A 27,773-nucleotide genomic window follows, 5' to 3' on the forward strand; every position below is an offset into this window, starting at 1 on the left:
CATTCTGTCTGTATGAATTTCACCTCGACATACCCCTAATGAGGGAGATCTAGAGATTTCTTACTGTAGTGTACTAAGCGCACTGCTTGTAATGACTTTAAAATGCTACCCCCTGCTGGGGCATCGGCGTCTCTACAGAACCACGAGCACCAACGCTGACGCTCATTCAGACTCGTTTTAATGAGTCGATTCCTTCTAAATGCACGTTTACATTAATCTACTATTTCAAGTCGATTCATTTAACTAAACACCACGACATCCAAAAATGAAATGTTTAGACTAAGGTGAATGGTAAAATATAAAATGCATCTAATAATAATAATAATAATAATAATAATAATAATAATAATAATATTAATATTAATAGGAATATGGAAATGTATATAAATTATATATATATATATATATATATATATATATATATATATATATATATATATATATATATATATATATATAGAGAGAGAGAGAGAGAGAGAGAGAGAGAGAGAGAGAGAGAGATGATGGGAAACCAGCATAAAAAAAAAAAAACTTTTCCTGCATGAGAGTCGATTATATTCAATGTGCTTGAAAGAGTTGTTTATAAAAGAATCGGTTCGTTTCCGACTCTCCCCCTCTCTAATGCACATCGGCGGTGCGGAATCTGTGTGTGTATCGCTGATATGAGCGAAGGCAAACATGAAGGCACTTTAATTACACACGGTTAATTAAAAAAGTCAGTAAATCTTCTTTAAAAAATTCAGTTTTTAGAAACAGGTCCATGTAGTAAATGGCTGGTTTATATAAGTAGGGTTTACTTTGGGGGATATTTCTTCGCTCGTGATCTCCGCGATTTAAAGGATCTACCAAGGTTCGAGGGATCTACCATGGCTCTGGTGTTGTATTTGAAATTGGTCTCGGAGCTTCCTGGGAAAGCGGACCGACTCGCAAAAGTCTCATTTCGAGGTACTGACACACTCTATTTACTGTTTCCTGTAAATGCAATCCATCTCCTGTGTTTATTCTGCATCTATAGTTTTACTCTAGCTTTAATCTGGGAGTTGGTGGATGTGTGGGCGGGTTTGGGTTGAATCATACCCCATTGCTGAGGAATGTTCCTTGTTGAAAGTTAGGGACTCCATCTCTCAGTATGGAAAGCACAGGGAGCATCCGTGTTGGAAAATCTACCCTTTATTGTTAAATGAAGCAGCATGATGTTCAATAAAAGTCTGACTGGACACTAATATATCCAATCCTACGTTACGAGGTAGATTTCGTCGTGAGAGCTAAATTCAAGACAACATACACTGTGCTAAACATTCTGTCAAAACATGTGATTTAATGTGTAGATCTAATATATAGGCGAGATGCACGTGGTCGTGCACGTATATGTTGAGCAGTGTGTACATACTCATCTACAGTGAAGGCTTGATTTTTGCTGTGTTCACTTTCATTTTAATAAAATAGTGTTATTTTGATATTTGGTATGCTCACAGTTGAGTTTTAGAATGAGTTTGAGTATTATGAAAATAAATGAAATACCTGAGTGATTTGGTAAACCTGTAGAATCAAGAGATAACTGAGCACAATTTTGCACATTCTAAATCTCTTCGCAATTAGTATGCTTTGCAGCTTTTCATTCAGCACCTTGGACAGCACAGTGTTTGACCACTATGTTGGAAACTGTTTTGTATTTGTCTTGAGATAGGACATAGGCAGGTGGTGGTGGTGTTTTTTTTCTCACTCCTGTCCTGTAAATAAATATAAATAGATTTTTGGGGCATGCAATAATACTGTATAAAAGAATCTGTAAAAACTGAGCTTGTACATTTTCTGGAAGAATTTTATAGCAGATTATGTTTTTACTCCTCTGGGAGAAAAAAAGATTTGGGTGACATGAAAAAAAAGATGTTTGCTTGATGTCAAGCTTACAGAAAAATGGTAACATTGAGTTAGGAAACTAAGTTTTGTGCTTTTATTTAATGTCTGCCAAAATATCTTGTTTGATACTAAAAATGAGAAAACGTACAGCTGCTTGCTAGTACTTTGATTGAATGCATTAATCTAATTGAAATGTGACATGCAGTGTTTATACTTAAAATAAAAATGTGACCAAATTTCTGATATCTTTTGCTACCAGTAGCACTCACAGTTTTCTTAATAGCTCATTCTTTTCCAGCCTGTCTGGACCGGAAGGTTTTCAGGAAACACCGTCTCAGCTTAGTCATGTCCTGTTCCTTTGGGTAATGCAAAACTTTGTTAGAACACACAGATCTCATTTTTTAACCATGCCAATTAAAAATTAATGTGTGTTACTTAATGGATATTTTGGATCAAATAGAAACAAGCAAATCCACTAAGAGAGTGTCCTGTCAAGGTACAGATATAGAAATAATTGTATCAGAATTAATAATAACTCCTAATTACTTAGCATCAGTCCATTTATTATTTATTTTTTTTTCTCTAGGGCATTATAACATTTCTAAAATGTAAAGGACTGTATATAGTTTATAGTACGTACTTCATTTGGCTTTAGGACACAAAAAGGATGCTTTGCTGTACATTTATTTTCTGCCAAATTATCAGCAATTTCAGCCATCCACAGCCTGTGCTCAACATCACAACTGCACATGAAACAGCCCTGAATATTTTTGGGTTAGGGTTAGGGTTGCTAACTGCTTAACTTATAATCTTCTTACCTCCAGATTATTCAATAAAATCCAAAGCAAACAAACAAACAAACAGTAACAAGAGCACAAAAGAAAACATTGCTGAGGAACAACAATAGTAAGTGAAAGCCACTTTGGGTTCTGAATGAACCTAGGAAATGATGTGGAGTGGAATCTAAAATATGTATAAAGATGTAATTGGCAGGTGTTCCATAATGGCACCGAGTGCAAATTAGAGATTCCAGCATATTTATTATGACCAGTGTGAAAATGTCTATAGCTGGGGTCAAAACACATATAAATGAGGGACAAAAAAAAAAAAAAAAAAAAATATATATATATATATATATACAAACACCAAACAACAAAAATACTGGAAGATTTACTTAGTAATGCATAAAGCAAATTAAATCCATTCCAAACTAATAAACTACATGAGTATAACTCATTGAACAAGAATCATTGACCATAATAGGTAGTATTGGTATTGGGGTTCACATGGCTTTAAAACACTGATTTGTGCATATACCTGGTCAGATTAGTGTGCTGGCAATCAAATCATTAAAAATAAATAAACAAATAAAAAATAAAATGAATAAAAACAGAAAACCTTCTTTCTTTGATAATGCATGTAAAGATTCCCATTTCATCACGTTTTTTTTGTATAGATTAGTACTAAAAAAACATCTTGGGAAGAAATTATATATTTTACATTTCACAATCTTTTTTTGTGGATTATCTCAGTATTCACTTTGACAAGTCACATGATAAACCACTCTCTTGTTTTTCCTTGGAATAAGATGAAGAGCTTCTTGTTAGGGATCCTTCTAGCTAAAGGATTCTGTGTATGAAGCATTACAGTAACAGCTCTGTTGCGTTTATTGTGCCTGCCTGCAAAAGCCTGCAAAACGGAAAGCAATGAGACAGAGATGCTCTAGGGCTTCTTTCATCATCAAAGGGTCTTTTGTTTATAGTCTTCGGGGATTATATGAATTTATGTGTCTAATTCAGCTGTCTGGAAGCCTGTTGCATGTTCTATCACTTATACCCTGACTTGAGTGTATTTATTATTCTGTTGTACCATATGTGGGTGGAATAATTTGCTTAATAAATGAAGCTGAGTGGGCTATTTTAGTGCCACCAAGTATTGATCTGAATCTAGAGAACAAAATGAGCCACAAATGAGTGATAAATCAATAAAAAACAACAATGACAACAACAACATAAAGTGTCTTAGGTATTGAGTGTTGGGCGACAAGGAACCTCCAGAACACAGTGTGAATTTGCAGATTCTACAAATCTAAGGAATATCTGTTGGGATGAAGGCCATTATTCCATGATATATTTACTCAGCTGGTTCACTCAAATAGTGATAAAGTGTTAACATGCCAATACAAAATTTCTGTTCAATCTGGTTGACATCTTGTGACTGGAAGGACCATTTAATTTTCCAGATTTTTCATATTCAATAGCTTTCTTGCTTTGTTGGTGTGCAAGAGACCATTCCCATCAGTAAAGAAGTGTTTTATTATAGAACAAAGCATCATTCAGAAGAAATGTTTATTGTTTATTGCAGTGCTTCTCTTTAAAAAAAAGAGTGGAGCCGAACCATGGGAACACAAATGCCTTTAAGCCACAACAGAGCCACCTGTTATTTCCTTTAATTGGTCACCTGTATGTAGATTAATATTCTGAATTATATTCATATTTTAAATAAATATTTATTTGTACATCCTTGATATAACAAAAAGCAGGATGCCTAGATCATATTTATCTCATTTTCATTTTATTAGATCTTTGTATTCTTTTGTGCTTTGTGCTTTTGTTAACACACCTGCATTTTAATCCAGCATGCATCCACAATCGAAACGCTCTGGCCACTTGTACTGTGGTCCAAGCAGGCAGGAGGAGAAGCAATTGTGACTTTGTAATAAGCTCTCTAGTCTAATTTGATGTGCATTACAACATTAGTTTCCAGTGATTATTACCGCATGTGTATGCATGTGTGTGGGTGGCAATGCTTATGCTGCATTTGTTTTGACAGTTTGTGTTTGCTTAGCTCTTGAATATGGGGTGTTCAGTGGTTTTGTATTGTCTAGTGTGTAAAATATTCTTCATACTCATCATATTTACAGGGTTGTACTGCAACACAGTCAGAACCTGTTGCAGTGAGTCTCGGAAGCGATCTGTTTAGCTTGATATTGTCTTGATGTGCAAGCACCATTAAACTGTCTGTGTTCACATTTTCTGTTTATACTGCTGGAGACGGTTTTGATAAATTGATTGAAATGCTAATTTAATAGCACTATTTGACTTGTTGCATGGAGGATGTTAACCTATCTGACAAGTCTGTCTATTTAATTTTCGACTTGTGTTATGAGTTATGTTTTATTATAATGGTAAATATGATCCTTGTCTAAACGATGTGACATTTGCAATGATAAATTTGTATGTCCCATTTAATAATTTCAAATTGAGTGAATGTTTTTAAGATGTAATAAGACAAGATCTTTTTCTCTCTCTGTAGGTCAGTCATTCTACTCACGCATCCTGGAGAACTGTGAGGATAAAGCCAGATTTGAGGAGGTCAGTGCATTTATTTTCTCTCTCTCAGGGTCTGTCTCTCACTCAGTCACTCAAGCATTAAAAAGCAACACTTCAGCTTGTACTTTTAAACTCGGGAGGGTGAAAGCAATGTGTGGATTTTGGTCCTAGGAAGCCTGCAGTGCGGGCTGTGGGGAACTAATCGAACTGCTCATCCATGAATGCAGCACTTTAGATTTAATGTTGTTGTTTTTCTAGTGATAATAGAACTGAGGCAGGGGGTAAAAAATCAGCCACAAAAAAACCCCATAAGCTTTTAGTTGCACTCAGTAAATTACCAAAAGTCCCTTTCCCCTGCATGCTTATGCGCTTGTGTTTGTCTGTAATCGTGTGCCATGAGGTTTTTTACTGTGATCCAAGTAAACATACTGAACGATCCTCTGTCTACTTTTACTCATTTCACCTGCACAGTAAATGGACTGAATCCCATTCAACTCACTTTAATGGTAAAGTTTCTCCAAGCAAAGGTCATTGCACTGGGATTTGTGTTGCTTGTAATCTTGCAAACAGGTAATGATGGGTTTTGCATGGCATGCTTTAAAAAATATGTCTGACTATTAACTAATAGTGCCTATTGTAAACATTTAATGAAATCAATGATTGCTTTACTGCTACAATTTGTTTATTTATTTTATAATATATAGTAAACCTATATTTATTACTTAGTATAGATTAAATATTAGGGAAAACTATTCCAAACTCTACTGGACTTTGTTTTCTCACATTTTGGCTATTTCTTTAGTGCTGTCAGGGGTAAGAAGCAGATTTCCTCTTCTGTCAAGTGCAACTTCTGAGTGCTGCTTCCTCTGGTGATTAGTGTGTTTTTGTTTGGGTTAAAAAAAAAAGAAAGAAAAAAAAGAAGCAAGCTTTTTCTTGCAATTAGTAAGGCACGAGAGAGAGAGAAAGAGAGTAAGGAAAGGGAAACAGATGTTACACAGCAGGTTGCAGAAAAACAGTAAAAGATTTTTCATTCAGGACATTTTATTTTCAACATTGACCTTATTATTCCAATTAGTATTGTCAATACTCTCTGATTCCCTACTACACACCACCAACTGCACCACCATCCACTCAACTCCAACTGACTGCAACCTTTTTTCTAATGGCTTGGAGTTTGGATTCAAAGCCAAATTCCTGCAGGCATACTTACTTTCCCCTGTCCCTGCTGTGTGTTTGACTCATTTGAAAGTGTTAGAGCCAGGACACACACCATTACCTCTGCGTTCACTTGTTACTTAGTCACATTTTGCAGCTTAAAATCGCTTTAGGCATTTTTAGACTTAAAATGTTTTCAATTTGATTAGCATGCGATCGTTATGTGGTAAGAGAAAATAACAGGAATTTTTTTATGCAGCTTGATGAATTTTAAGAATGGGTCATAGTGTTGCCTAATCCACCATGTTCCACCTTAGGCTGGTTTTGATAAATGCATTTTGCTTATTTTGCTGTTGTCCATGAAAACACAGCAATGATTTTGTGTCCAAAATTTTGTGGACACATCCACCAGTCAACATTCTGTAGGTGGATTTAAAAAATATTTGATGCCTTTTCAAGTGAACACATCCATCCAAGAGCAATCCAAGCTTCTGGATATTCATTTCTTATTATTTTTTTGTAAAAAGTGTATTACCTCTTCCCCTTCTTCTTCCACCTGGTAATCCACGTTAAAACTGTGGTATCACAATATTATCTATTATTATTTAAGAATCAAATTGATTCGTAACTCCAGTTAAAATACTTGGAAATGGCTCTAGAATAAAGAATGTATATCTGAATATGTAAATCTGTAAGGTTCAGGCATTAAAATAAAATACACTTCTTTGGTAAATTAATTCACATTTTGAAATATATGACTCGGCAAAGGTTCTTAAATGATTTAAGAAAAATTAAAAGGGTAAAAAAATAAAAATAAAAAATAAAAAAAATAAATCCTTTTCTGACAACAGTTAGAAATATGCTACATTCAAATAATTAGCACTTTGCTGGATTAATCTGTTTACAAATATATATATATATATATATATATATATATATATATATATATATATATATATATATTTTTTTTTTTTTTTTATTTACAAAATAAACCTCTTACTGCTGGATCTGTTGATTAAAGCATTTTAGCTTAGCCCTTCCAATTACTATGTATTCTTATGTTCATCACCTTACAAAATTATACTTTGAAGACTTTGATGATTGTACCAAATTTTTACAATCCAGGGTTGGGAATAAATCAAGTCATTTTGAACAGGCTAATTTAACTGTCAAATTTAATGACATTTCTCAAAAGTTAAAAAGTTAAAAAGTTAAAAGTTCTGTAAATAATACTGCACAAACACATTAACATGATAAGAAATTAATGGAGGCTGGTGGTGCAGTGCTAATGTGAGGTTTCAGCTCCACAGTGTGCATAGAGCATAGTAGACCACCTAGTTAACCTGTTTTTCAGTATGAGGTTCATAGTAGCCTGCTGCATACAATTGGTTTAAACACATGAAATTAATTGGACTGCAGAACGAATATGAAATGTTTTATAATGACAGCTCTGTGAAGAGATTTAACATTACCTTGTTAAAAACATTTCATGCTTATGAACACAGAGATGCTTTAATTGAGCTTGTGAAGATTACTTTATAGCAACTTTATAGCAAAATTCGTATGAATCTAATTACCAAGAAACCTGTGAATACCACACTCCTGTTAGAGCACTTTATTTTCATGCTTCATTGACATGCAATATTGTACTGCACCAGTGTCAAGACCTTTTTGATTGCTATATATATATATATATATATATATATATATATATATATATATATATATATATATATATATATATATAAAATCCTTGCTATGCAAAAGCAAGAATAAGAGCAGCAACAAGAAAAAAAACATGAAAAATTAGGTCAGTGAAAGGTTTGCAATGACCAAAATGTATGAATAGTCGTATAAGAAAGTGCTCTTCATGCTGTGCAGCCATATGGCTAGGAGAAATGTAGGCAGAAATAAAAAACTCTACATGAAATCATTCCAAATTAATGTGGACAATCTGCGCAACCTTCAACAAGGTTCCACAGTTAAGATATTCTTGTGAGCTGTTCCCACCATGGGAAGGATTTTTCAAAAAAGTGCAGTGTAGGCTGAGAGTGAACACTGTATGGTGTGCGATAAAATGAAATGCTGTAAGCTGAAAAAGAAGATGAGAGAGAAGACGATGTATGGGGGAGGAGAGATAGGGAAGAATACAGTGGGCGCTGCAGTCTATTAGAGATGCTGTCTAAAGTCAGTTCCAGGGTATATGTTGCTTCTAGATATTGTTGTAAAAACTGGTTTCTAAATTTCTATTACTCAACTGAATTCCACCCCAAACCTAGTCATAGCCTTAATGTGACTTTATGCTTATATCATTATAAAAAAACAAAGTAGAAACTGAAATGGAAAAGAGACTGAAAAGAAAAGAAATGTAAAAAGAAAATAAAAAATGTTGGAAACAGAGTGGAACACAGTAAGAGATAAAGTGTATCTGAAGCTGTGAGTGAATAATTCAGTCTTTTGGCTTTAAAATTGATGAGTCCTTGAGTTACATGATCAGATCCAGTGCTTATCTGTAGATCTTCAAATCCTAATAGGAATTTTTTTGACACAGTTTTTTTCTCAAACCCCATGTCACATCAGTCGTTGTTTTATACAGCTTTGCTTTGTATCAAACCTTGCTTTGTAGCCTTGCTTTGTATTGTGCTCTTTGTAAACAGGTTCAACCTAAAACCTCACATCATTTTACAGTTTTTTTCAGTTGCTTGGAGCGTTTTTCAGATCAAAAACCTCAAAACTACATTTTCAACCTCCACATCATTTAGTAATTTGTGCTCATCATAAGAAAATTTCTTGTTGCTTTGATTATATTGCGAATGCTTTCATACATTCATTTAATCGATTGTGTACAATTGTCTGCTGTTGACTACATTAATCAGTTGTTTATGTCATGTTGATCAAAATATATTATACTGGTTTCACCTGAATTGTCTTAACCCCCAAAACATCTCAGCATCAGTTCATGGCATAAGTCATTGAATGCAAAATGGTTAAACCAGTTGAACAAGTTGGCTCTTGTCAAACTCACTCACACACCAACTTTGAGGACAAAAGGTTCACTTGCTGCCTAATAATATCCCACCCACTAAGAGTTGTCATAATAAAGAGATAATCAGTGTTATTCACTCAACAGTCATAACGTTACAAGGTCATAATCTTATGCCTGGTCTGTGTATATGCCATTTTATTTATATAGTTCTTTTAACAATGATTCTAAAGCAGTTTCCAGATAGGAAAATATGATATAGATATATATTTATTCATAATGATCAAGCCAAAGGTAATAGTAGTAGGTAAAAAAAAACATTAGAAACAAGACATTAGAAACTAACCTTTCGAGTTACCAGAATAAAAAAGAACAATAATCAAAATTACAAATAATTACCACATGTCAACTTACTGGATTTAGGATTTATGTTACCTGGATTTTTCTGCTGGTTGTTGTAAAGGGTAAGAGAGATATTCAAAAATAATTTGTACATTATTACACTGCCGCAATAATCAGAATTAAAGTAATTGTGTCCGGTGGCATAAACATAGTAAAATCTCTGACCATTGTTATTTTTATTAGTTTCATCAGTGATATATTCTTAATGAGCAGCTGAGGATGAAGATACTCTAGGTGAAGCAAATCTGAAACTAATATTGTTCATCTCCATAGCAACAGAATCCACCATTAATGAACTGGCTTTTCAACAGTAGGGGGAATGTTAGCCTTCTAAACGAAGAACACTCATGGGAAATGCAAATTATACTTATAGTGGTCTGGGCTTCCAGAGAGCTGTTAGAAGAAGAAAAAACACAATTGTAAACAAGGTGCAATGGAACTTGTAAAAGCACAGTAAAAAACATTTTGGCCAAATGTTTGTGGACAAGGACACCTGCATTTGTTATATTATATTTATTATATTTATATTTATATTTTATATTTAATATAACAAATATAAAATATTAAATATAAATATAAATATAATAAATATTTATAAACTCCCTGAGATATCACATTGGCATAAGAATTCAGACCCTTTTTATACCACTTGAGTTTTAGCTAAGGTATAATTTTGCTGAATCATCTTTGAGATGCTTCTACAATTTGACTGGAGTCATCCTTTGTCAAAGTCCATAGATTGGACATGATTTTAGAAAAGCACAGACACCTGTCTATACTGTAGGAGGACAGTGTGACAGCAGTGAAATGTGCAGTAGGAACGACAGACTGGTTAAAGGTGAAGGTTGGACTGCATCAAAGATCAGATCTGTCTTGCAGATCCTGTTTCCTGTTTGCAGTGGTGATGGACAGGTTGCTGGACGAGGTCAGACAGGAGTCTCCCTGGACTATGATGTTTGCAAATGATATTGTGATTTGTGGTGAGAGTAGAGAGCAGGTTGAGAAGAGCCTGGAGAGGTGGAGGTACACGCTGGAGAGAAAGGGAATTAAAGTCAGTAGGAGTAAGACAGAGTTCATGTGTGTGAATGAGAGGAAGGGCAGTGGAGTGGTGCGGTTGCAGGGAGAAGAGGTGGAGCAGGTGGAGGAGTTCAGGTAACTGGGATCAACAGTGCAAAGTAATGGAGAGTGTGTTAGGGAAGTGAAGAAAAGAGTGCAGGCAGGGTGGAGTGGGTGGAGAAGAGTGACAGGAAAAAAATTTCTTGTAGCACTGAAATTTCTCAAGAGCCCAGTAGACTTAGTAATACCAGGATTCGAGCTGACCAAGTCCACCAAACCCAGTAAAAGAGGTGATCAAGCACTTGATGGTCACTCCAATTGTAAATCCATAATTTACACAGATACACATGGTGTTTGTACATTTATATGTGTTAACACAGACTTTAATATCCGCCATAGCATTAATCATTTTACTGTCTCTGGTTCCTACTAGTGTATGACAACAATCCTTGAGGCACAAGATTATGCAGCATTTTTATTACCATAAAGTCTTTAGATATTTTCCTTAAGATAAAAAAAAAAATAGTGAAAACAGAAAACACAAAACTGTAGGATGGTGACAGTGAATGATGTTGTACTTGAATTCCCATATACCCCAATTTTTGTACCACCATCTACACTAAGGGGCAAATTGGCCAAATTGAATTCTGAAAAGGAGTGTGCAAATGATGTCTTATTTTATTGTGATTTATTTATTATTTGGAAATGTTCTAAATTTGATTTTAGTAGTCTTTTATAGAGAATCTGATGCACCGGGGCCATATTACTGTAACTGTATGCTTCTACTTGTACTTGTTTATTATAAATCAGGTCTAACAGTAACATATTTGATGGCAATAAAACCACAGTCTTAAATGTTACAGTGAAACATTAAGTTGAGTTTTACAGTCAGAAGGGTGTGTGTGTGTGTGTGTGTGTGTGTGTGTGTGTGTGTGTGTGTGTGTGTGTGGGTGGGGGGGTACGAGAACATTATAGAGGCTTTCTGCTACTTGACTAGATGTACAATTCAGATTATCACTGTGGTCTCTGAACCATCTTTAGTAATATCTTAGGATGGTTAAATGATCAGTGAAACCTATTACATAATGATCCCACTGGAAAGTTCTTTCCTTTTCCAATGTTTCCTTTTCAATTGCTGGACATATTATCTCTGTCACAAATCGTCTATATTGACTATACTGTACTTCTGCTTTGTATTTAAGAAGATTTTCAGAGGCACATTGATTCTTAAGATGAGCATATTGATTCCTTTACATTTATCTCTGTGATATACTTTATCATATACCCCCCCAATACATTCAGAAAGTGGTGTAACAAAACCTGACATTTCATATTGTACATATTGCTAGAGTGTCCTGTCCCCTCACACTGGCCTTGAACATTGACACTGTCATGCAGTTTAGTGTTGGAAAGTCCCAGTGCACCTCATTATTACTGTATAAAATGACATGTCTACACAACCCTGTACAGGTCTTGGCAGTGTGGATGTTTAGAACAGATGGGAGCTCCAGGTCTAAAAACAAGTGGAGTCTGATAGATCATTAAACTGACAGGTGGCCCAGAGCGACATGCAAAAATGTCCCACAGAGTTCGAGATTGCCTTTGAATCTTGTTTCAGGTGTGTCAGTGATACTGCAGTGTTTTGTTACTCCTTCAATCCTATCTACCACAGTAATGAATATGACGCAATATCATTGCTTTTCCATTTTTTACTTTTCCAGGTAGAAATATACATTGTTTTATTATACCTCATAATATATTTCCTCAGCAATAAATGTTCCTGTTGTCACTTGCATTATAACAGGAAACATCCTTCTTTCAACAGCTTTACTTCTTTCCTTTTTAATATGGCAAAGTAAATATAACTTGTAATGCTACCATGAAATTGGAAAGTGCAATGTTTGCTGTCTTGAAAACTTTTTATGGCAAGGAAATTCCCTGAGTGTAACAATGCAATGACACTATTATACATCTGCATAATAAGTGACATCATCATTAACATCATCATCATCCCAGATCTTTGATAATGAAGGTAAATAATGGCTGCAAAATAATGTGTATTTGTTTTCTTTAATAAATAAGTTTATTTAACAGTGCAATAATGTGCATAAAAATGCACTCTCTAATGGAGACCTTTTGCAAACATGTATATACGTATATATACGTATATAAATGTACTCCTGTATGCCAACACATCTCTGCACTGTTATAGCCTTTATATTTATTCACTGTATATGCTTTCATATATACCACTTGCTGTAAATATGCTAGATATTTATCTGCACTTTTGCACTGCTACATTTTGCACTTCTGGTAGATGCCAAACTGCATTTCGTTGCTGTGTACCTGTACAATGCAATGACAATAAAGTTGTATCTATCTATAAATATATATTAGGACAGAGAGATGCAAGTGCAGATCTTTCATGAAATTACCACAGACAAGTCCAAAACAGGAGCTGTACTCTAGGTCTTATACAGAAACAGGTCAGGAAATCTATAAAATGTTCAAATAAGGTTAGGTGAGAAACATGAATGTGAATATAAAACAAAAAAAAGTCAATATTAAAAGTGTGTGTGTGTGTGTGTGTGTGTGTGTGTGTGTGTGAGAGAGAGAGAGAGAGAGAGAGAGAGAGAGAGAGAGAGAGAGAGAGTCATTGAGCACACTTGTATTTAGTCAGAACATGTGAATGGGAGCAATGCAGAGAGTAGGAAATGTTGTCTGTGGTGGCCATATTTCACGCCCATGGTTTTTGCTAGTTACTAGATTCCTTTTGTGAATATTTTATTGGTGAGCAAATGTTATTAAGCAGGTTTTCCTGCTCCACAAGTGGGTTGCGAGATGGAGGAGAAGAAAAATTCTCAAGTGAGTTAGATGAAGTGGTGGAGAATATAACTAGGAAAGAACGATTGGTGATTGGGGCAGAATTCAATGGCCATGTTGGTGAAGGGAACAGAGGTGATTAGGAGGTGATGGGTAGGTATGGTCTTAGGGAGAGGACTGTGGAAGGGCAAATGGTGGTAGATTTTGCTGAAAGGATGGAAATGGCAGTGGTGAACACTTATTTTAAGAAAAGGGAGGATTATAAGGTGATGTATAAGAGTGGAGGAAGGTGCACAAAGGTGGACTATGTTCTATGCAGGAGATGCAACCTGAAGAAGATTGGAGACTGTAAGGTGTTTGCAGGGGACAGTGTAGCTAGACAGCATCGGATGGTTTTGGAGGTGAAGAAGAAGAGGAGAGTGAGGACTGAAAGAAGAATAAGATGGTGGAAACTGAAGAAGGAAGACTGTAGTGTGTGATTTAGGTCAGGTGCTTGGTGGTTTTGTAGAGGTGCTAGATGATTGGCAACTACTGCAGAAGTGATAGGGAAACAGCTAGAAAGGTACTTGGTGTGACATCTGGAAAGAAAAAGGAAGACAAAGAGACGTGGTGGTGAAATGAAGAAATACAGGAAAGCATAAGGAGAAAGAGGTTGGAAAAAGAGAATTGGGATTGGCTGAGTAATGAGAAAATTAGGCAGGAGTACAAGAAGATGCAGCAGCAGGTGAAGAGGGATGTGGCAAAAGCAATGTAAAAGGCAAATAAGGAGCTTTTATGAGAAGTTGGACACTAAGGAAGGAGAAAAGGATTTGTACCGATTGGCAAGGCAGAGGAACTGAGCTGGGAAGGATGTGCTGCAGGTTAGAGCAATAAAGAATAGAGATAGAAATGTGTTGACTAGTATATCACTGTCAATCATTATACTGCTGTGTTCTTGACTTTGTGCTCATTCATTTATTCTTTCATTCATTCATTTATCTCCTGTGCTATTAAGCCTAGAGCCTGAGGAAATCTATGTCATTTATTTTATTGTTGCATTGTTTTTTTTTCTTTTTGCTTTTCAGGGATTTCGTTGGCCAATTGCCAGTAAAGTGGATGGAAATGAGATGTTGGAGATCCATATATATAACTACAGCAAGGTCTTCACCAACAGGTCTGTAAATCTTTAAGAACTAAAAGACTAAATAAACACTTAATAAAAAAGTGTTTTACACATAAATATTTAATATTAAAGATGTGTTAAAAGGCTCTGATGGGTTCACACATACATGTACATTCAGCTCCAATAATTGAAGGTATAATTCATCTTTTGGTATAGATGAGGACAAAAAATACAATTAAAAAGGTTTTTAGTGTTTCTATCTCAAACTTATTCAGAAAGTGAGATGAGATGAATACATTAATATTTGAGAGAAATCTCAATATAATGGCAGAATTTATAGTTTTCTAATATGATTTTATTTATCTTTGCCCAGAGTGGATTGTATACCCTACTGCTAAATAAAGAACATGTCAGTGATGGGCCGTGCATTTCACACCTAGGCTTTCCGTGGTGTCCTACCTAAATCAATTACACTTTTTCTCAGCCGCTTTGAAGCATTTCTCGAATCATCCTTAAGATTTGCAAATCAGTAAGTGCATTCTCAAAACAATGTGAACAAACAGCACAATACATTGGATTTCTTGCAAAAGCCTGTTTTCTGCTCAAAATCCTTAGTACGTCTCTCAAAATTAAGTATTTGTGTCAATGAACATATCATTGCCATCAAAATAACAAGTCCTTTTATCATTGTCTACGAACAAGATAGTCAAAATGTTTAGTCATGTTTTCAATATGACAATGCTTTATTTGAGTATTTCCTGATGTAAACTATGTTTTGGATTACAAGTATTGAAAATGCACAAGGCTGAATTGGCAACTGTGAATTTCAACAGCACAAATTTATGATCGTAAGAGACTGGACAGGATTCACACTTTTTTATTTTTCTTTACTGGTGGACTGACTAAAAAATTTCAATGTAATGTCATTGTGATAGAAAATAAAAAGACACAAATTAAAATTCCAAAAGGTAAACATGCCGCACTATAACAGTGTAATCTGTCTCTACCCCCTGACGTCCCAGTCTGTCAGGCCACTGATTTTTATCCACATCACAACAGATATCATACCTTGCAATACCATTTTGAGGCCATGACTGACAACAATGTCCACAACAGTGGCTCTAATTTCATCTGAAATATATCTCTGTCTCTGGCCTCTTCTTCCTCTTCCTCTTCCTCTATTTTGCCTCCTTACCCTTCCAGCTGCATCCTTATTCTTGGCTCTCGACCATGTTCGTTTCCTAGTTGTTCATCCATTTTCAACAATTGTTAGTCTGTGTTTTGCTCTTTTTATATACACTCGCCAATTACAGTAAAGGTTCAAGAGATTTAGCCTTGACCTATTTTAGAGGACTAGTTGATTATTGGTTGATTTGAAAGTGAACACGCCCCTTCATTAGTGACATTCAAGGTTCATCTGCACAATTCATCAATTCAAGACACATTTACCAAAAAAGTTTAATAGAACTGTGAAGAAGAAGAGCTTGACAAATTTTGACAACTGGTTTAACCATTTTGCACTCAATGACTTATGCAATGAACTGGTGCTTAAATGTTTTGGGGGTTAAGACCATTTAGGTAAAACTAGTATAATATATTATGAACAACATGACATAAACAACTGATAATGTAGGAAAAAGCAGACACTTGTACACAATCGATTAAATGATGTACAAACACATTTGCAATTTGCATCTCTTTGCATTTTTTTCCGTGCATTACGGTTTTCCAGGGGGTTTTAAATTAAAGCAAATTGTGTGCTTTTGTGCAAATTCAACAGGCAAGAAAATGCAAAAGTACAAATAGTTCATGAAAAAGCTTAAAAACTGTTTTGAACTCTTTTGACCTTTCCGCTTTCTTTTTTTGAAAAGTCCATCTTGTAAATGTCCTTGTAAGTATATTTGTGACCAAATCATATTTCTCTGTCATCCAATATGGAATAAAATAAATAATAATTAAAAAAAAAAAAACAGCTATTAAATCCACACAAATATATTTGAGTTTGTGCAGTTTGTTACAGATGCGGTTTGCACTCTCCGACTAGTGCTGACCATCCAATCAAACTACGTGAAAATTGCTGACATTATTAGAAACCTGGAAGTTGGCTTCAATGTTGTCAATGTGTGTGTGTGTGTGTGTGTGTGTGTGTGTGTGTGTGTGTGTGAGAGAGAGAGAGAGAGAGAGAGAGAGAGAGAGAGAGAGAGAGAGAGCATGTTCTTTTGTTACTGTGCCCCTGCTGGCATGAGTCACTGCCACTGCCATGAGCAGGTTTGCTTATTGATTTTCTGCCTCTTTTGCCTTACTGTAGACTTCATGTCCATTACACATACTTGCTTACATAACATTGTCAAGTCAAGGCACCAATGAACGACATAGAAAATGGCTTAAGTACAAACTTCCTAAATGCACATGCCTCTTGGCTGTCTAATTACTTCTTAACACCTTTGTCAGTTTCTTATCTGCGACCACATAACACCTCTATTTTTACGTTACTGTTGTTGTGGCTGCATGCAGAGGGAACAGGGGTAAAATAATTAAACACAGCACTGGAGATTCCCCATACTGACAGTCCAGGACCTATTCAGTACAATCCCAGTAAACCTTTATCACCTTAAATAAAGGTAACCAAATTAATAAACTACACACATTATGATAAACTACATACTATAAATTATAATATTATGCAGCTAATAGAAATATTGTTGCTCTATGCATATAAGTATAGGCAACACAGCATAACCTAAGTGATATATACACTCACCGACCACTTTATTACGGTTGGACCCCCTTTTGCCTTCAGAACTGCCTTAAACCTTCGTGGCATAGATTCAACAAGGTACTAGAAACATTCCTCAGAGATTTTGTTCCATATTGACATGATAGCATCACGCAGTTGCTGCAGATTTGTCGGCTGCACATCCATTATGTGAATCTCCCGTTCCACCACATTCCAAAGGTCCTTTATTAGATTGAGATCTGGTGACTGTGGAGGCCATTTGAGTACAGTTAACTCATTGTCATTTTTAAGAAACCAGTCTGAGATGATTTGCGCTTTATGACATGGCACGTTATCCTGCTGGAAGTAGCCATCAGAAGATGGGTACACTGTGGTCATAAAGGGATGGACATGGTCAGCAACAATACACAGGTAGGCTGTGGCGTTGACACGATGCTCAATTGGTATTAATGGGCCTAAAGTGTGTCAAGAAAATATCCCCCACACCATTACACCACCACCACCAGCCTGAACCGTTGATACAAGGCAGGATGGATCCATGCTTTCATGTTGTTGACGGCAAATTCTGACCCTACCATCCGAATGTCGCAGCAGAAAACGAGACTTATCAGACCAGGCAACGTTTTTCCAATCTTCTATTGTCCAATTTTGGTGAGCCTGTGCGAATTGTAGCCTCAGTTCCCTGTTCTTAGCTGTCAGGAGTGGCACCCGGTGTGGTCTTCTGCTGCTGTAGCCCATCCGCCTCAAGGTTCGACGTGTTGTGCGTTTAGAGATGCTCTTCTGCATACTTCGGTTGTAACGAGTGGTTATTTGAGTTACTGTTGCTTTTCTATCAGCTCGAACCAGTCTGGCCATTCTCCTCTGACCTCTGGCATCAACAAGGAATTTGCGCCCACAGAACTGCCGCTCACTGGATATTTTCTCTTTTTCGGACCATTCTCTGTAAACCCTAGAGATGGTTGTGCGTGAAAATCCCAGTAGATCAGCAGTTTCTGAAATACTCAGACCAGCCTGTTTGGCACCAACAACCATGCCACGTTCAAAGTCACTTAAATCATTTTTCGTCCCCATTCTGACACTCGGTTTGAACTGCAGCAGATCGCCTTGACCATGTCTACATGCCTAAATGCATTGAGTTGCTGCCATGTAATTGGCTGATTAGAAATTTGCGTTAACGAGCAGTTGGACAGGTGAACCTAATAAAGTGGCCAGTGAGTGTAGTTTTTAGCCTATTTCCTTAAATGTATTATCCTTTACTATCTTAATAAGGAGATGAGTGATAGAGCTGCATCCTTTGCATGTTTCCCCCTTTCTTCTTTCCTCTTTTTTCTGAATCGGGCTCCTGAGAGTTTAGACCCTTTTCTGTAATAAAATCATTTTAATTTGGGTTCAGTTCTCCTTTCTGATTAAGGTCAGCCAACTTCCGCCTCTCTTTTCTGAGTGATAAGTGAGGGAACTTCTCTGCATGGTGGGCGCAGACTCCGAGCCCTGACCAGGTTCATTGACAATGACATGATATAATAATTGACAGACCGTGCAAATTAGCTGTAAAAAAACAAACAAAACAAAACAATGATTTTTCTGCCTAAATCCGCCACTGCCAAACCTGATTGGTGGCTTGCTGTTTGCTTGACGAGTTTTTTTTTTTCACTCATAAATAAAAGGAACAACTGATTTTGCAAAATATAGTTGAGTAAAAAGATATTCGACTTGTAGTTGAGTAAAAAGATGTTCTGGAGATTAAAAGTCTCCCAAATGGAAATACTTAAGTAAAGTACAAATATGCGAAAAAACTACTTAAGTACAGTAACGAATTACATTTACTTTGTGTGTATATATATATAAATGTATGGATTATACATTTTATAATATATATATATATATATATATATATATATATATATATATATATATATATATATATATATATATATTATAAAATGTATGGATTATACTGTGATTATATTAATAACAGGCAAAACATCAATTTTATGTTATTTTTGGAAGATTTATTTTCCAATATTACTAATAGTTTTTTTGTTTGTTTTCATTTTAAATTTATTTTATGTTTAACATAAAATGCATGTAGCATTGCAATTATAATGTACTGAATACAGTCTATAACTCTAAACCACCACTTTATAATAGTATAGTAACTATCTTTATATGTACAGTAAATTAAATAATTTTAAAATGAGTTTGCTTTTAACATTAATTTCCTAACAGACCTTAAATGGAAGCAATATAGACAGTTCAGAAATAACCAGGTGGTGGCGCTGTAGCTGTCTCCTTATTTTCAGAGCAGCCACTGATCAAAGAACAGTGACGATGAACCATAAAACATTGCACATCAAGCAACAGCTATCATCTCTCTGGAGCAAAATGTCAGATTTAAATATCCGAAAAGATGTGTGGACATGGTTATACAACATGATGTATTACTATTTTAAATAAATTCATCAGCCTCACATAGTCTGTTTTGTGAGTATTTTAACACTGATTTGGCCCTGCATGATCTAATCTTGATTCTAGTATTGTTTCCAGACTTCATATACAGTTCTCTTCAAAATTCTTGGAACATCGAGGCCACTTCTTTCTGGGATTTGTATTTTTTGCTGTAAACTAAGGGCGTTTGAGAGCGGACATATAGAGGCTATGTAAAACAAGAAGCAATTAGCATTAGAAATCAAAAGGTCAGATTGGAATTTGGAAAGAAATACAGAGATGAACCTTAAAAGTCAAAGCATGTCAAGGCAATAAAAATGAACATAACTTGGAACCTACTCAGTATAGATAATGCCAAGGCATCAGTGCTAATGCAGTCGCCTCACAGTTGGAATACTTCAGATTTATGTTATGGTAGAATTCAGGTAAGTGTGACCTTCACTGCTGGGAAGGGAGATGTCTCGCATGATATTTTCTAAATACCATGGTGCTTCTCTCAATGCAGTAGCATAGTACACAGAACTACATGAAGTGGAAATGTGTTATGTTGTGAGACCATCAGTTTAACATAAGAAACAGCACACTATCTAAACAGTAGAACAGACGAATGTTTATTGGATTATATGGAAGCTAAAAAAGAGTTTAACATTGCTGTTTAGTAGCATACAACTAAATCTCAATGCAAGCATTGGTCTGTTCACTGTAGTCTCTGCACCAGGCACATTCAACTATAAGTTGTGAAGATTCAACTATTTAAATTTCCATGCTTACAACTGGCAACATGCATGACTGAATAATGACAAAAGTTACCTGTAAATGCATAGCTATTAGTGATAAGTTCATGGTTATTGAATTTTGTGCTGCTGTAACCACATTTTATTAACAGACACCAGTTTTTAGCCTGATACATAGTAACATTTTTATTTTTTTGTAAATTTTTTTTTTGCATAGTTAACTGAATAACAGTAACAGCAGGCTTGACTGTTCTTTACTTTCTTTATGATGTGTCTTGAAGTATATAATTCACACATATGAAACTGTGCTAAAAGTATTGATAATTGTGTACTTTTCCTTTTGATGAAAGTTTTTACTGTACAGATGTTCAGCTTGTTATATGTAGTAAACTGCAATGGCTGAAAAATGACTGTTTTTTCCCAAACATTGATCGATTCTGATATAGTATTTCACTGCTCTGTTTGATCTGCTGACTTTGGATTGTGGTCCAACAATTATTTAGTCTGGCAAGCAATTTATGTGGTGAACAGTGTCCATAGCAGCAGGATAGAGAAATGTGCACCAGCACAATTGGAAACGTAAAAATAATTGTCCTGTAGCAGCATAGTGACAATGTCTCAAATGGCATATTACAGTTCACAAATCATGGTCATTTTATAGAATTTAATTAAATGTACTACTTAAGGATCTGCAAAAAGTATTTTCTTTAAGAGTATAACATATATCTAATTTAAACACACATTTCTCATCACTATATTACGATATTGATAAATTGGATTGGACATTTCTCATTATATCCTGTAAAATAATTAGGTTTCATTACACTTTTGTGTAAATATTGTTCCTCGGTTTCAGCACATGTGGGTTAATGCCAGCTTGGGGATGTATTATAACTGGCCAGTGCTGTTACCTGGAAACTGTGGCAAGCATGTATTTTGTTCAGTCATCTTCCTATGAAACGTCTGTTCTCAGCCAAGCATGGAATAAACTGATCAGACAAAGGACAATGACTGTAAATTCCCCGATTCACCAAGCCATGTCCTATAAAGAGAGATTCAATTAAATTATAAAGCAGATGAAAGTCAATTGTTAGTTGCGTGGAAGATCAATAATGCATAGATGGTCTTTTGAAAAGCACATCAGGAGTTAGAACCTGATCCCAGATCAGTGAATTATTCACTTGTGCTGGTCTGTACACTAAAAGACAGTCTAGAGTTTATGAGAAAAAAGCGACTTACTGATGTTATTGTTTGTGGTTTCTTTTCAGCCTGAAAGATAAATCAGAAAAATCTGCATATCGTCAGCACCGCAATTTATACACATATTATGCTAATTACAATAATGTTAGTAGTTAGCATAGAAAATAAATAAATAAATAAATGAATAAATAAATAAACAAACATATAAATAAATATATAAATAAAAAGGGTCTTTTTTTTTTCACTTTGTGTGTGTGTGTGTGTGTGTGTGTGTGTGTGTGTGTGTGTGTGTGTGTGGTGGGGAAGGTTTGGGCCGGTATACACGTGTTTAGATTGCAACAAAGCAATCACGCTGACCTAGTTTTAAAGGGTTTGTATCACATTTTACGGTGTGTGAGAAAAAGCATCAATTATTCAGTATATAATTTCCATTAAACAAAGAGCATGTTGCATTCCCTCACATTCATTGTAATGGAGTACTTAAAAATTTCATGACTGAAATAAGCATCTTGTGAAGTCACACTGCATTAAGTCAATCTACTTATTTATCTTTTTTTTATATATAAATCAAGATGTTATGAGTATCAGTATTTTGCCATCTAGTTTGAGTGTGTATATTGTGTTTTACATTATTATAGTATAATTAATTTGTCACTTAATTAAAATCCCCATGTAATCAATTTTAAAAGAAAACACTAGACTATTCTTAAAGATGGTGTTTGTGAGCTTGTATTTAAATGTGTGTTTGTGTTTGTGCATTGCTCTCATACAGATGTCAAGACTGAGAGCCTTTAAGTCAATACCATGACTAGATGTATAGTAGACTCAATATGTCTTCAAATGAGAGGATAAAGAAAGATGGAATTACAAGGCTTTTTCAATAGATTCATTTTTGTTTTATGTTCGGTTTTAGGTTGATTGGGACTTTTCGTATGGTCCTGCAGAAGGTGGTGGAAGAAGGCCATTTGGAGGTGTCAGACACTCTTACTGATGACAACAACACATCAGTTTTGGTGAGAATTAGTGTGTGTGTGTGTGTGTGTGTGTGTGTGTGTGTGTGTGTGTGTGTGTGTGTGTGTGTGTGTGTGTGTGTAGATATTGATAAAATACGTTAGGCTGTACTGAGCCAACAACATGTGAAATAGCAGACATTATATGACTACATGTACTACATTGCACTGCATCCTCCCTTCTGTCATTAGTGAAAGCCTTTACCTATCTGTAGACACTTCTGCTTGCTCTATGGAACTCAAGATTGCTTGCCATTTAAAGCCCACATGTGCTTTCCAAACAGTCTCAAAAGCAGCTTATCTCTCCTGGCACATTGCAAGTGATTTACAGTGGGATTTCCATCGTCATCTGTCTGTGTCAGGGTTATGAATTAGAGCTGTAATAAAGATGGTACAGACCTGGGGGTGGTTTATTAGTTTTTGCTTCTCTTAAGCTTCTATTGACTTTGACTGAACTGCCTGACATTATTGCAGTCTGCTCCAGTTGAAGAGAATAAATTCACAGGGGAAAGAAAATCACTGACTAAACATTTCATCAGTTTTGTTTTGTATCAACTCAAAGAGACACTGCCTTCTAAGCTTTATTAATTCAGCTGTCTAATACAATAGGATGGTCACAGAATGGTGTATAGATTGTGTCACATACAATTAGTGTTAAACCATACAAGTTTTAGCACATTTCTAAATACATAAGCACATATTATTTGTGCTAATTAATTACAAAAATTATATACTGTATATTCAAATATATAATACATACAGTATATATATGCAAATGTATATTCAGTACCCACTCATTATATTGATAGAAAATTGATAAAGAGGTACACAGTGTGGTTTGCTGTTCAGACACTATTTATATCAGGTGATACTCTGAACACAAAATAAATAAAGCACAATATTGTGGCATCGAATAGTTTTGCTATCTTAATGATAAATGTGCTAATGAGGTGCAAATGGAAAAATTTCTGGGTTTGAATGAATACATTATTATACAATAAACATTAGTGACACAGAGTTTAGACAGAGTTTCACACATACTTCAGTCACATACAAAGAGCAGCTATTTTACCTCAGAAAGGTCCCTTATGTAAATTTTGCAGTCTGGCCTTAAGGCAAGTAACATAGTTTGTGAACTGATCAGTCATTCACATATTACCAGCATAATGCAAATAATCAGAATTGGGTAAGAACATGACTTTGGATTGGTGTTGTTCCTGACAGGCTACTGTAAATATTAGCAATTGCTGATGTTCTGAGACTTTTTACAGACAACAGTCTCTGGAGTTTAAATAGAATAGTGTAAAAAAAAATTAAGTGAACTTCCACTGAAGGAATTTCCTGTTGATGAAAGAGGTCACAAAACCTGGAAAATTGAATACTGAAAAAAGACAGCAGTATTTGGTTTCAATGAGTCTGTACCTTGGGGCTGACTGGCTGAAAGGAATAGAACCCGATGTGGTTGTCTGATGTTGCAACTCATCCGCTTAAAGGTTTGACATCTTGATACGTTCCAACGGACCATGGGAATAAAGAATGTTTATATGAGTTACCATAACCTTCCTGTCAGCTTAAACCAGTCTGGTCACTATCCGCTGGCCTCTCTCATCAATAAGGCATTTTCTTCTGCAGAAGAACTGCTCAGTGGATTTTATTTTGTAGCATTTTGTGTAACGTCTACAGATTATTCTGCATTAAATTATTGATTAACTCTAAGCTTGTCTTGCACCAACAAGCAGGCCATGATTAAACATGTGAACAAATTTGATGATTACATTTGATGTGATGCAGTAACTAATGCTCATGACATGTATTTTCATGATTTTTTGTATTGTGCTGATCAGAAGAGTGTGTGAATGAGCAGGCATATGTATTTCTACTTGTTCCTTTTAAAGTGATTAGTGAGTGTATTTAGAAGTATGTAAAGTTATTGGACCATTTAATGTTTGAGATAATCTTCTTCAAAGTGGCATAGATCAAATAGAGCTCTTGCAAATTTGATAGTGAATGCTGTTGATTCCCTGACAGCACCGGTTCTTCTTACTAATATGCAAATAAATTGTCTTTTTAATTAGAGGTATGGCAAGTTTTATTGGAATTAGATGGGTTACCATAGAGCTTAATGCTTTAATGGGACAGATCAGTGTGTTCTCATGATGAATATTATAAGTGTGGGTTTAAAAGATCCATCATACATTGTCAATTGGCCTTTAATAGACACAACTGAATAATCATTGTTATTTGTTACAGATTAAATAATGATATTGTAATAATTTATTAGGATGTGGTTGAAGTAGATTTTTTGTTTAAGGTGATAAATAGAGAACATGAAGAGAAAGCATGGTTTTAGGAAATAGGACATGATTTACCATCATATCCTTGTGCTTTGTGTCCACCTTATATAGGAAGGTCTGATAAAGGCAATATGTAATTTGGACCAAATTAAGTACCAGTAAATCTGCAGATTCTGAATATCACTCCCCAATCCAGACACATCAGCGCAGTTAATTACTTTATGACCCAAAAGAAGAAGAAAATGCCTAAAACTTAACCAAAATAGCAATAGATAAGTATTAACCAGTAAAACACATCTGCACTGAAAATACATGCTTCAAAAACTCTTGAATTCTATACATTTCAAATGTATTTCAAAATGAATATCATCCTATTGAAACAACCAAATACATGGCAGTGTAAAAATCATGCAGGGATGTTAAATAGAGGCTGATGTTTAAAGTGTATACCACAGCCACATGTAGTATACACTAAGTCATGAGGTCAGGCAAGCTCTTTGGTTCCCTATGACTCAGTCTCTGGAGAGCTAGATTACAGAGCAGAGGCTAAACGCTTTCATGTTCTTCCACTCGGGAGTATGTAAACATAAGCGGAGAAGGTAACTGATGCCAGCATTTCAATGCCAGTTTGGCCATCCTAGCAGGACATATTTAACCACATCTCACATGCCAGACTGATACATTAGACACTTTAGACACTTTAGCTAGCACTACTTTTGCTGTAAGTTAATCATGAAGTAAGCTGACATACACACACACACACACACACACACACACACACACACACACACACACACACACACACACATACATGCACACATTACTACTAACTTCTCACAATTCTCAGTACTCAGTTTGAGTACAATTTTATACAGTTTACTGTTTATAATCTTCTACATGTTTTATTGTATTGAAATTTTTACGCTGACTGCCACTGACAAGAATTTTCCAAAAGGTATAAAGAAAAGGTCTTAGTGTTTATACACACATGACATTAATGATAGTGAGTGAAAAAGAGGACAGCAGGCGGCATACTCTAGTACTGTAAATACAAAAGATGGAGACAACTGCCCTTGATGCAAACTGCACAATGTTTGTAATAAAGTTTGTCACATGTATCTGTGCCCGGATGGTATATTAAATTAATATATGTGTTTATGTATGAAAGTTTATGCAATTTATCACTAGATTATTAAGGACATTATGGTAATAGTGTACATGAAGCTTGCTCTTTTACTAAGAATGAAAGTGGAAATTTAAATTTGCTTTATACCTTTGTGACGTTATAAAATTTTTTAATCCCTTCAGAGTTTTTTTTTTTTGTTTATGGATATAAATTTATATATACCCCTGCCAAGCTTTTTTGAGATCCTTCAGAAGCATTTACTTTTAGCAGGAAGTGCTAGGAAAGTGGCATCTGTCAAAAACACAAGTAGCAACTGTCAAAACTTTATTTTTTTTATGGCAAGAGCATCTACCTGCAAAATCAGTGGCGTGTATTTATATAAAATAAGGGAGTAGAAATTAGCAATCTAGGAAATTTGGATTGTAATTTTATCTGGAGAAGACAAAAAACACAAACATTGTTGATACATACTGAAATAAAATCATGAATTTAATAAAATGACTTGGAATGAAATGTGTATAAAAGATTTTATGCACAGGACTTATGTAAAACAAATCAGTTGCTACTAAGGAAATGTTTTATTGCTCTTAATTAGATTAATAACCTTCTGTTCTTGCAGACAAATATCTCTATAGACATCAAGTACCAGCCAATGGATGGGAGTCTGAGGCCCTGGAATGATGGGGAGTTCCTTGACGTTCCTGATGATGGTATGTTTCAGTTTGAAACAGAAAGTCTGCTGTCAGTACACAGCCAGAGCTCAGGGACATCTCCAGGACGATCGACCCACAGTATTCCCAATTTAAGGAAGTGAGTGTCTTAGATTCTTAAAAATCAATGTTTGCTTAATGATGATGATGATAAAAATCACTGGTGACAAGTGCATTGTGGCACAGGAAAATCATAATTGTTATGTGTAGCATCTGCTAAATTTATTTATTTAACTAGCACAATGCACACTGGTAACAACCAACAAACTAGGAAAACGGTGCTGGCCAACTAGACCAGCATTCAACAATGTAAATCATCTTGAATCCATTATGAGATATGAGTGCAAATCATTGTTTTTACTATGATCATCGCATTATACTTGTGGCAAAAAAAATTTCAACCAGTAGTCACTGAAATGTTATTTTTTTTTAAGTTTTCTCCTCATGCTATTCTATGCTATGGACTTTACAGTACACAACACTTTCATGAAATCAGTGTAAAATTAATATTGTGCAGATGTTGCAGATTGTCTATACTTTTAATTTACAAGAATAATAAACTGCACAGTGTTAAACTGTGACAATTTTTTAATACAATATGCAAAGTTGTACTTTGCATGCAGTTTATAATATCCTACATACTGTTTATACTTGTTAAAAAATCATGGTTTAATTAACATATGGTGCCTGTGTTTTTTTGAGATGTTGCTGACTAATGGATCCTTGATGACTAATATCCAAAATAAGCTCTATGGGGGTGTTTTTTCACTGAATAGAGTGTGCAATGTGGTATTGATTTTCACT

The 27,773-nt window shown here is 35.2% G+C and overlaps 1 protein-coding gene across 3 annotated transcripts in view; it reads left to right on the plus strand.

Annotated features, from left to right (window-relative positions):
• Positions 1-638: 638 nt before the first annotated feature.
• The window catches only part of otofa (otoferlin a), a 62,877-nt gene continuing 35,742 nt past the window's right edge, over positions 639-27,773 (plus strand). For all 3 annotated transcript variants that reach the window (XM_046836828.1, XM_046836830.1, XM_046836827.1), the window contains exons 1-5: positions 639-945; positions 5,176-5,234; positions 14,676-14,764; positions 22,743-22,842; positions 26,879-27,069. In XM_046836828.1, coding sequence (XP_046692784.1) covers positions 867-945; positions 5,176-5,234; positions 14,676-14,764; positions 22,743-22,842; positions 26,879-27,069 — 518 coding nt within the window. In that variant the 5' untranslated portion in view covers positions 639-866. The remainder of the gene's footprint in view (positions 946-5,175; positions 5,235-14,675; positions 14,765-22,742; positions 22,843-26,878; positions 27,070-27,773) is intronic.

Source organism: Silurus meridionalis, chromosome 23 (assembly GCF_014805685.1).
Source record: "Silurus meridionalis isolate SWU-2019-XX chromosome 23, ASM1480568v1, whole genome shotgun sequence".
In the NCBI taxonomy this organism is placed as follows: Eukaryota; Metazoa; Chordata; class Actinopteri; order Siluriformes; family Siluridae; genus Silurus; species Silurus meridionalis.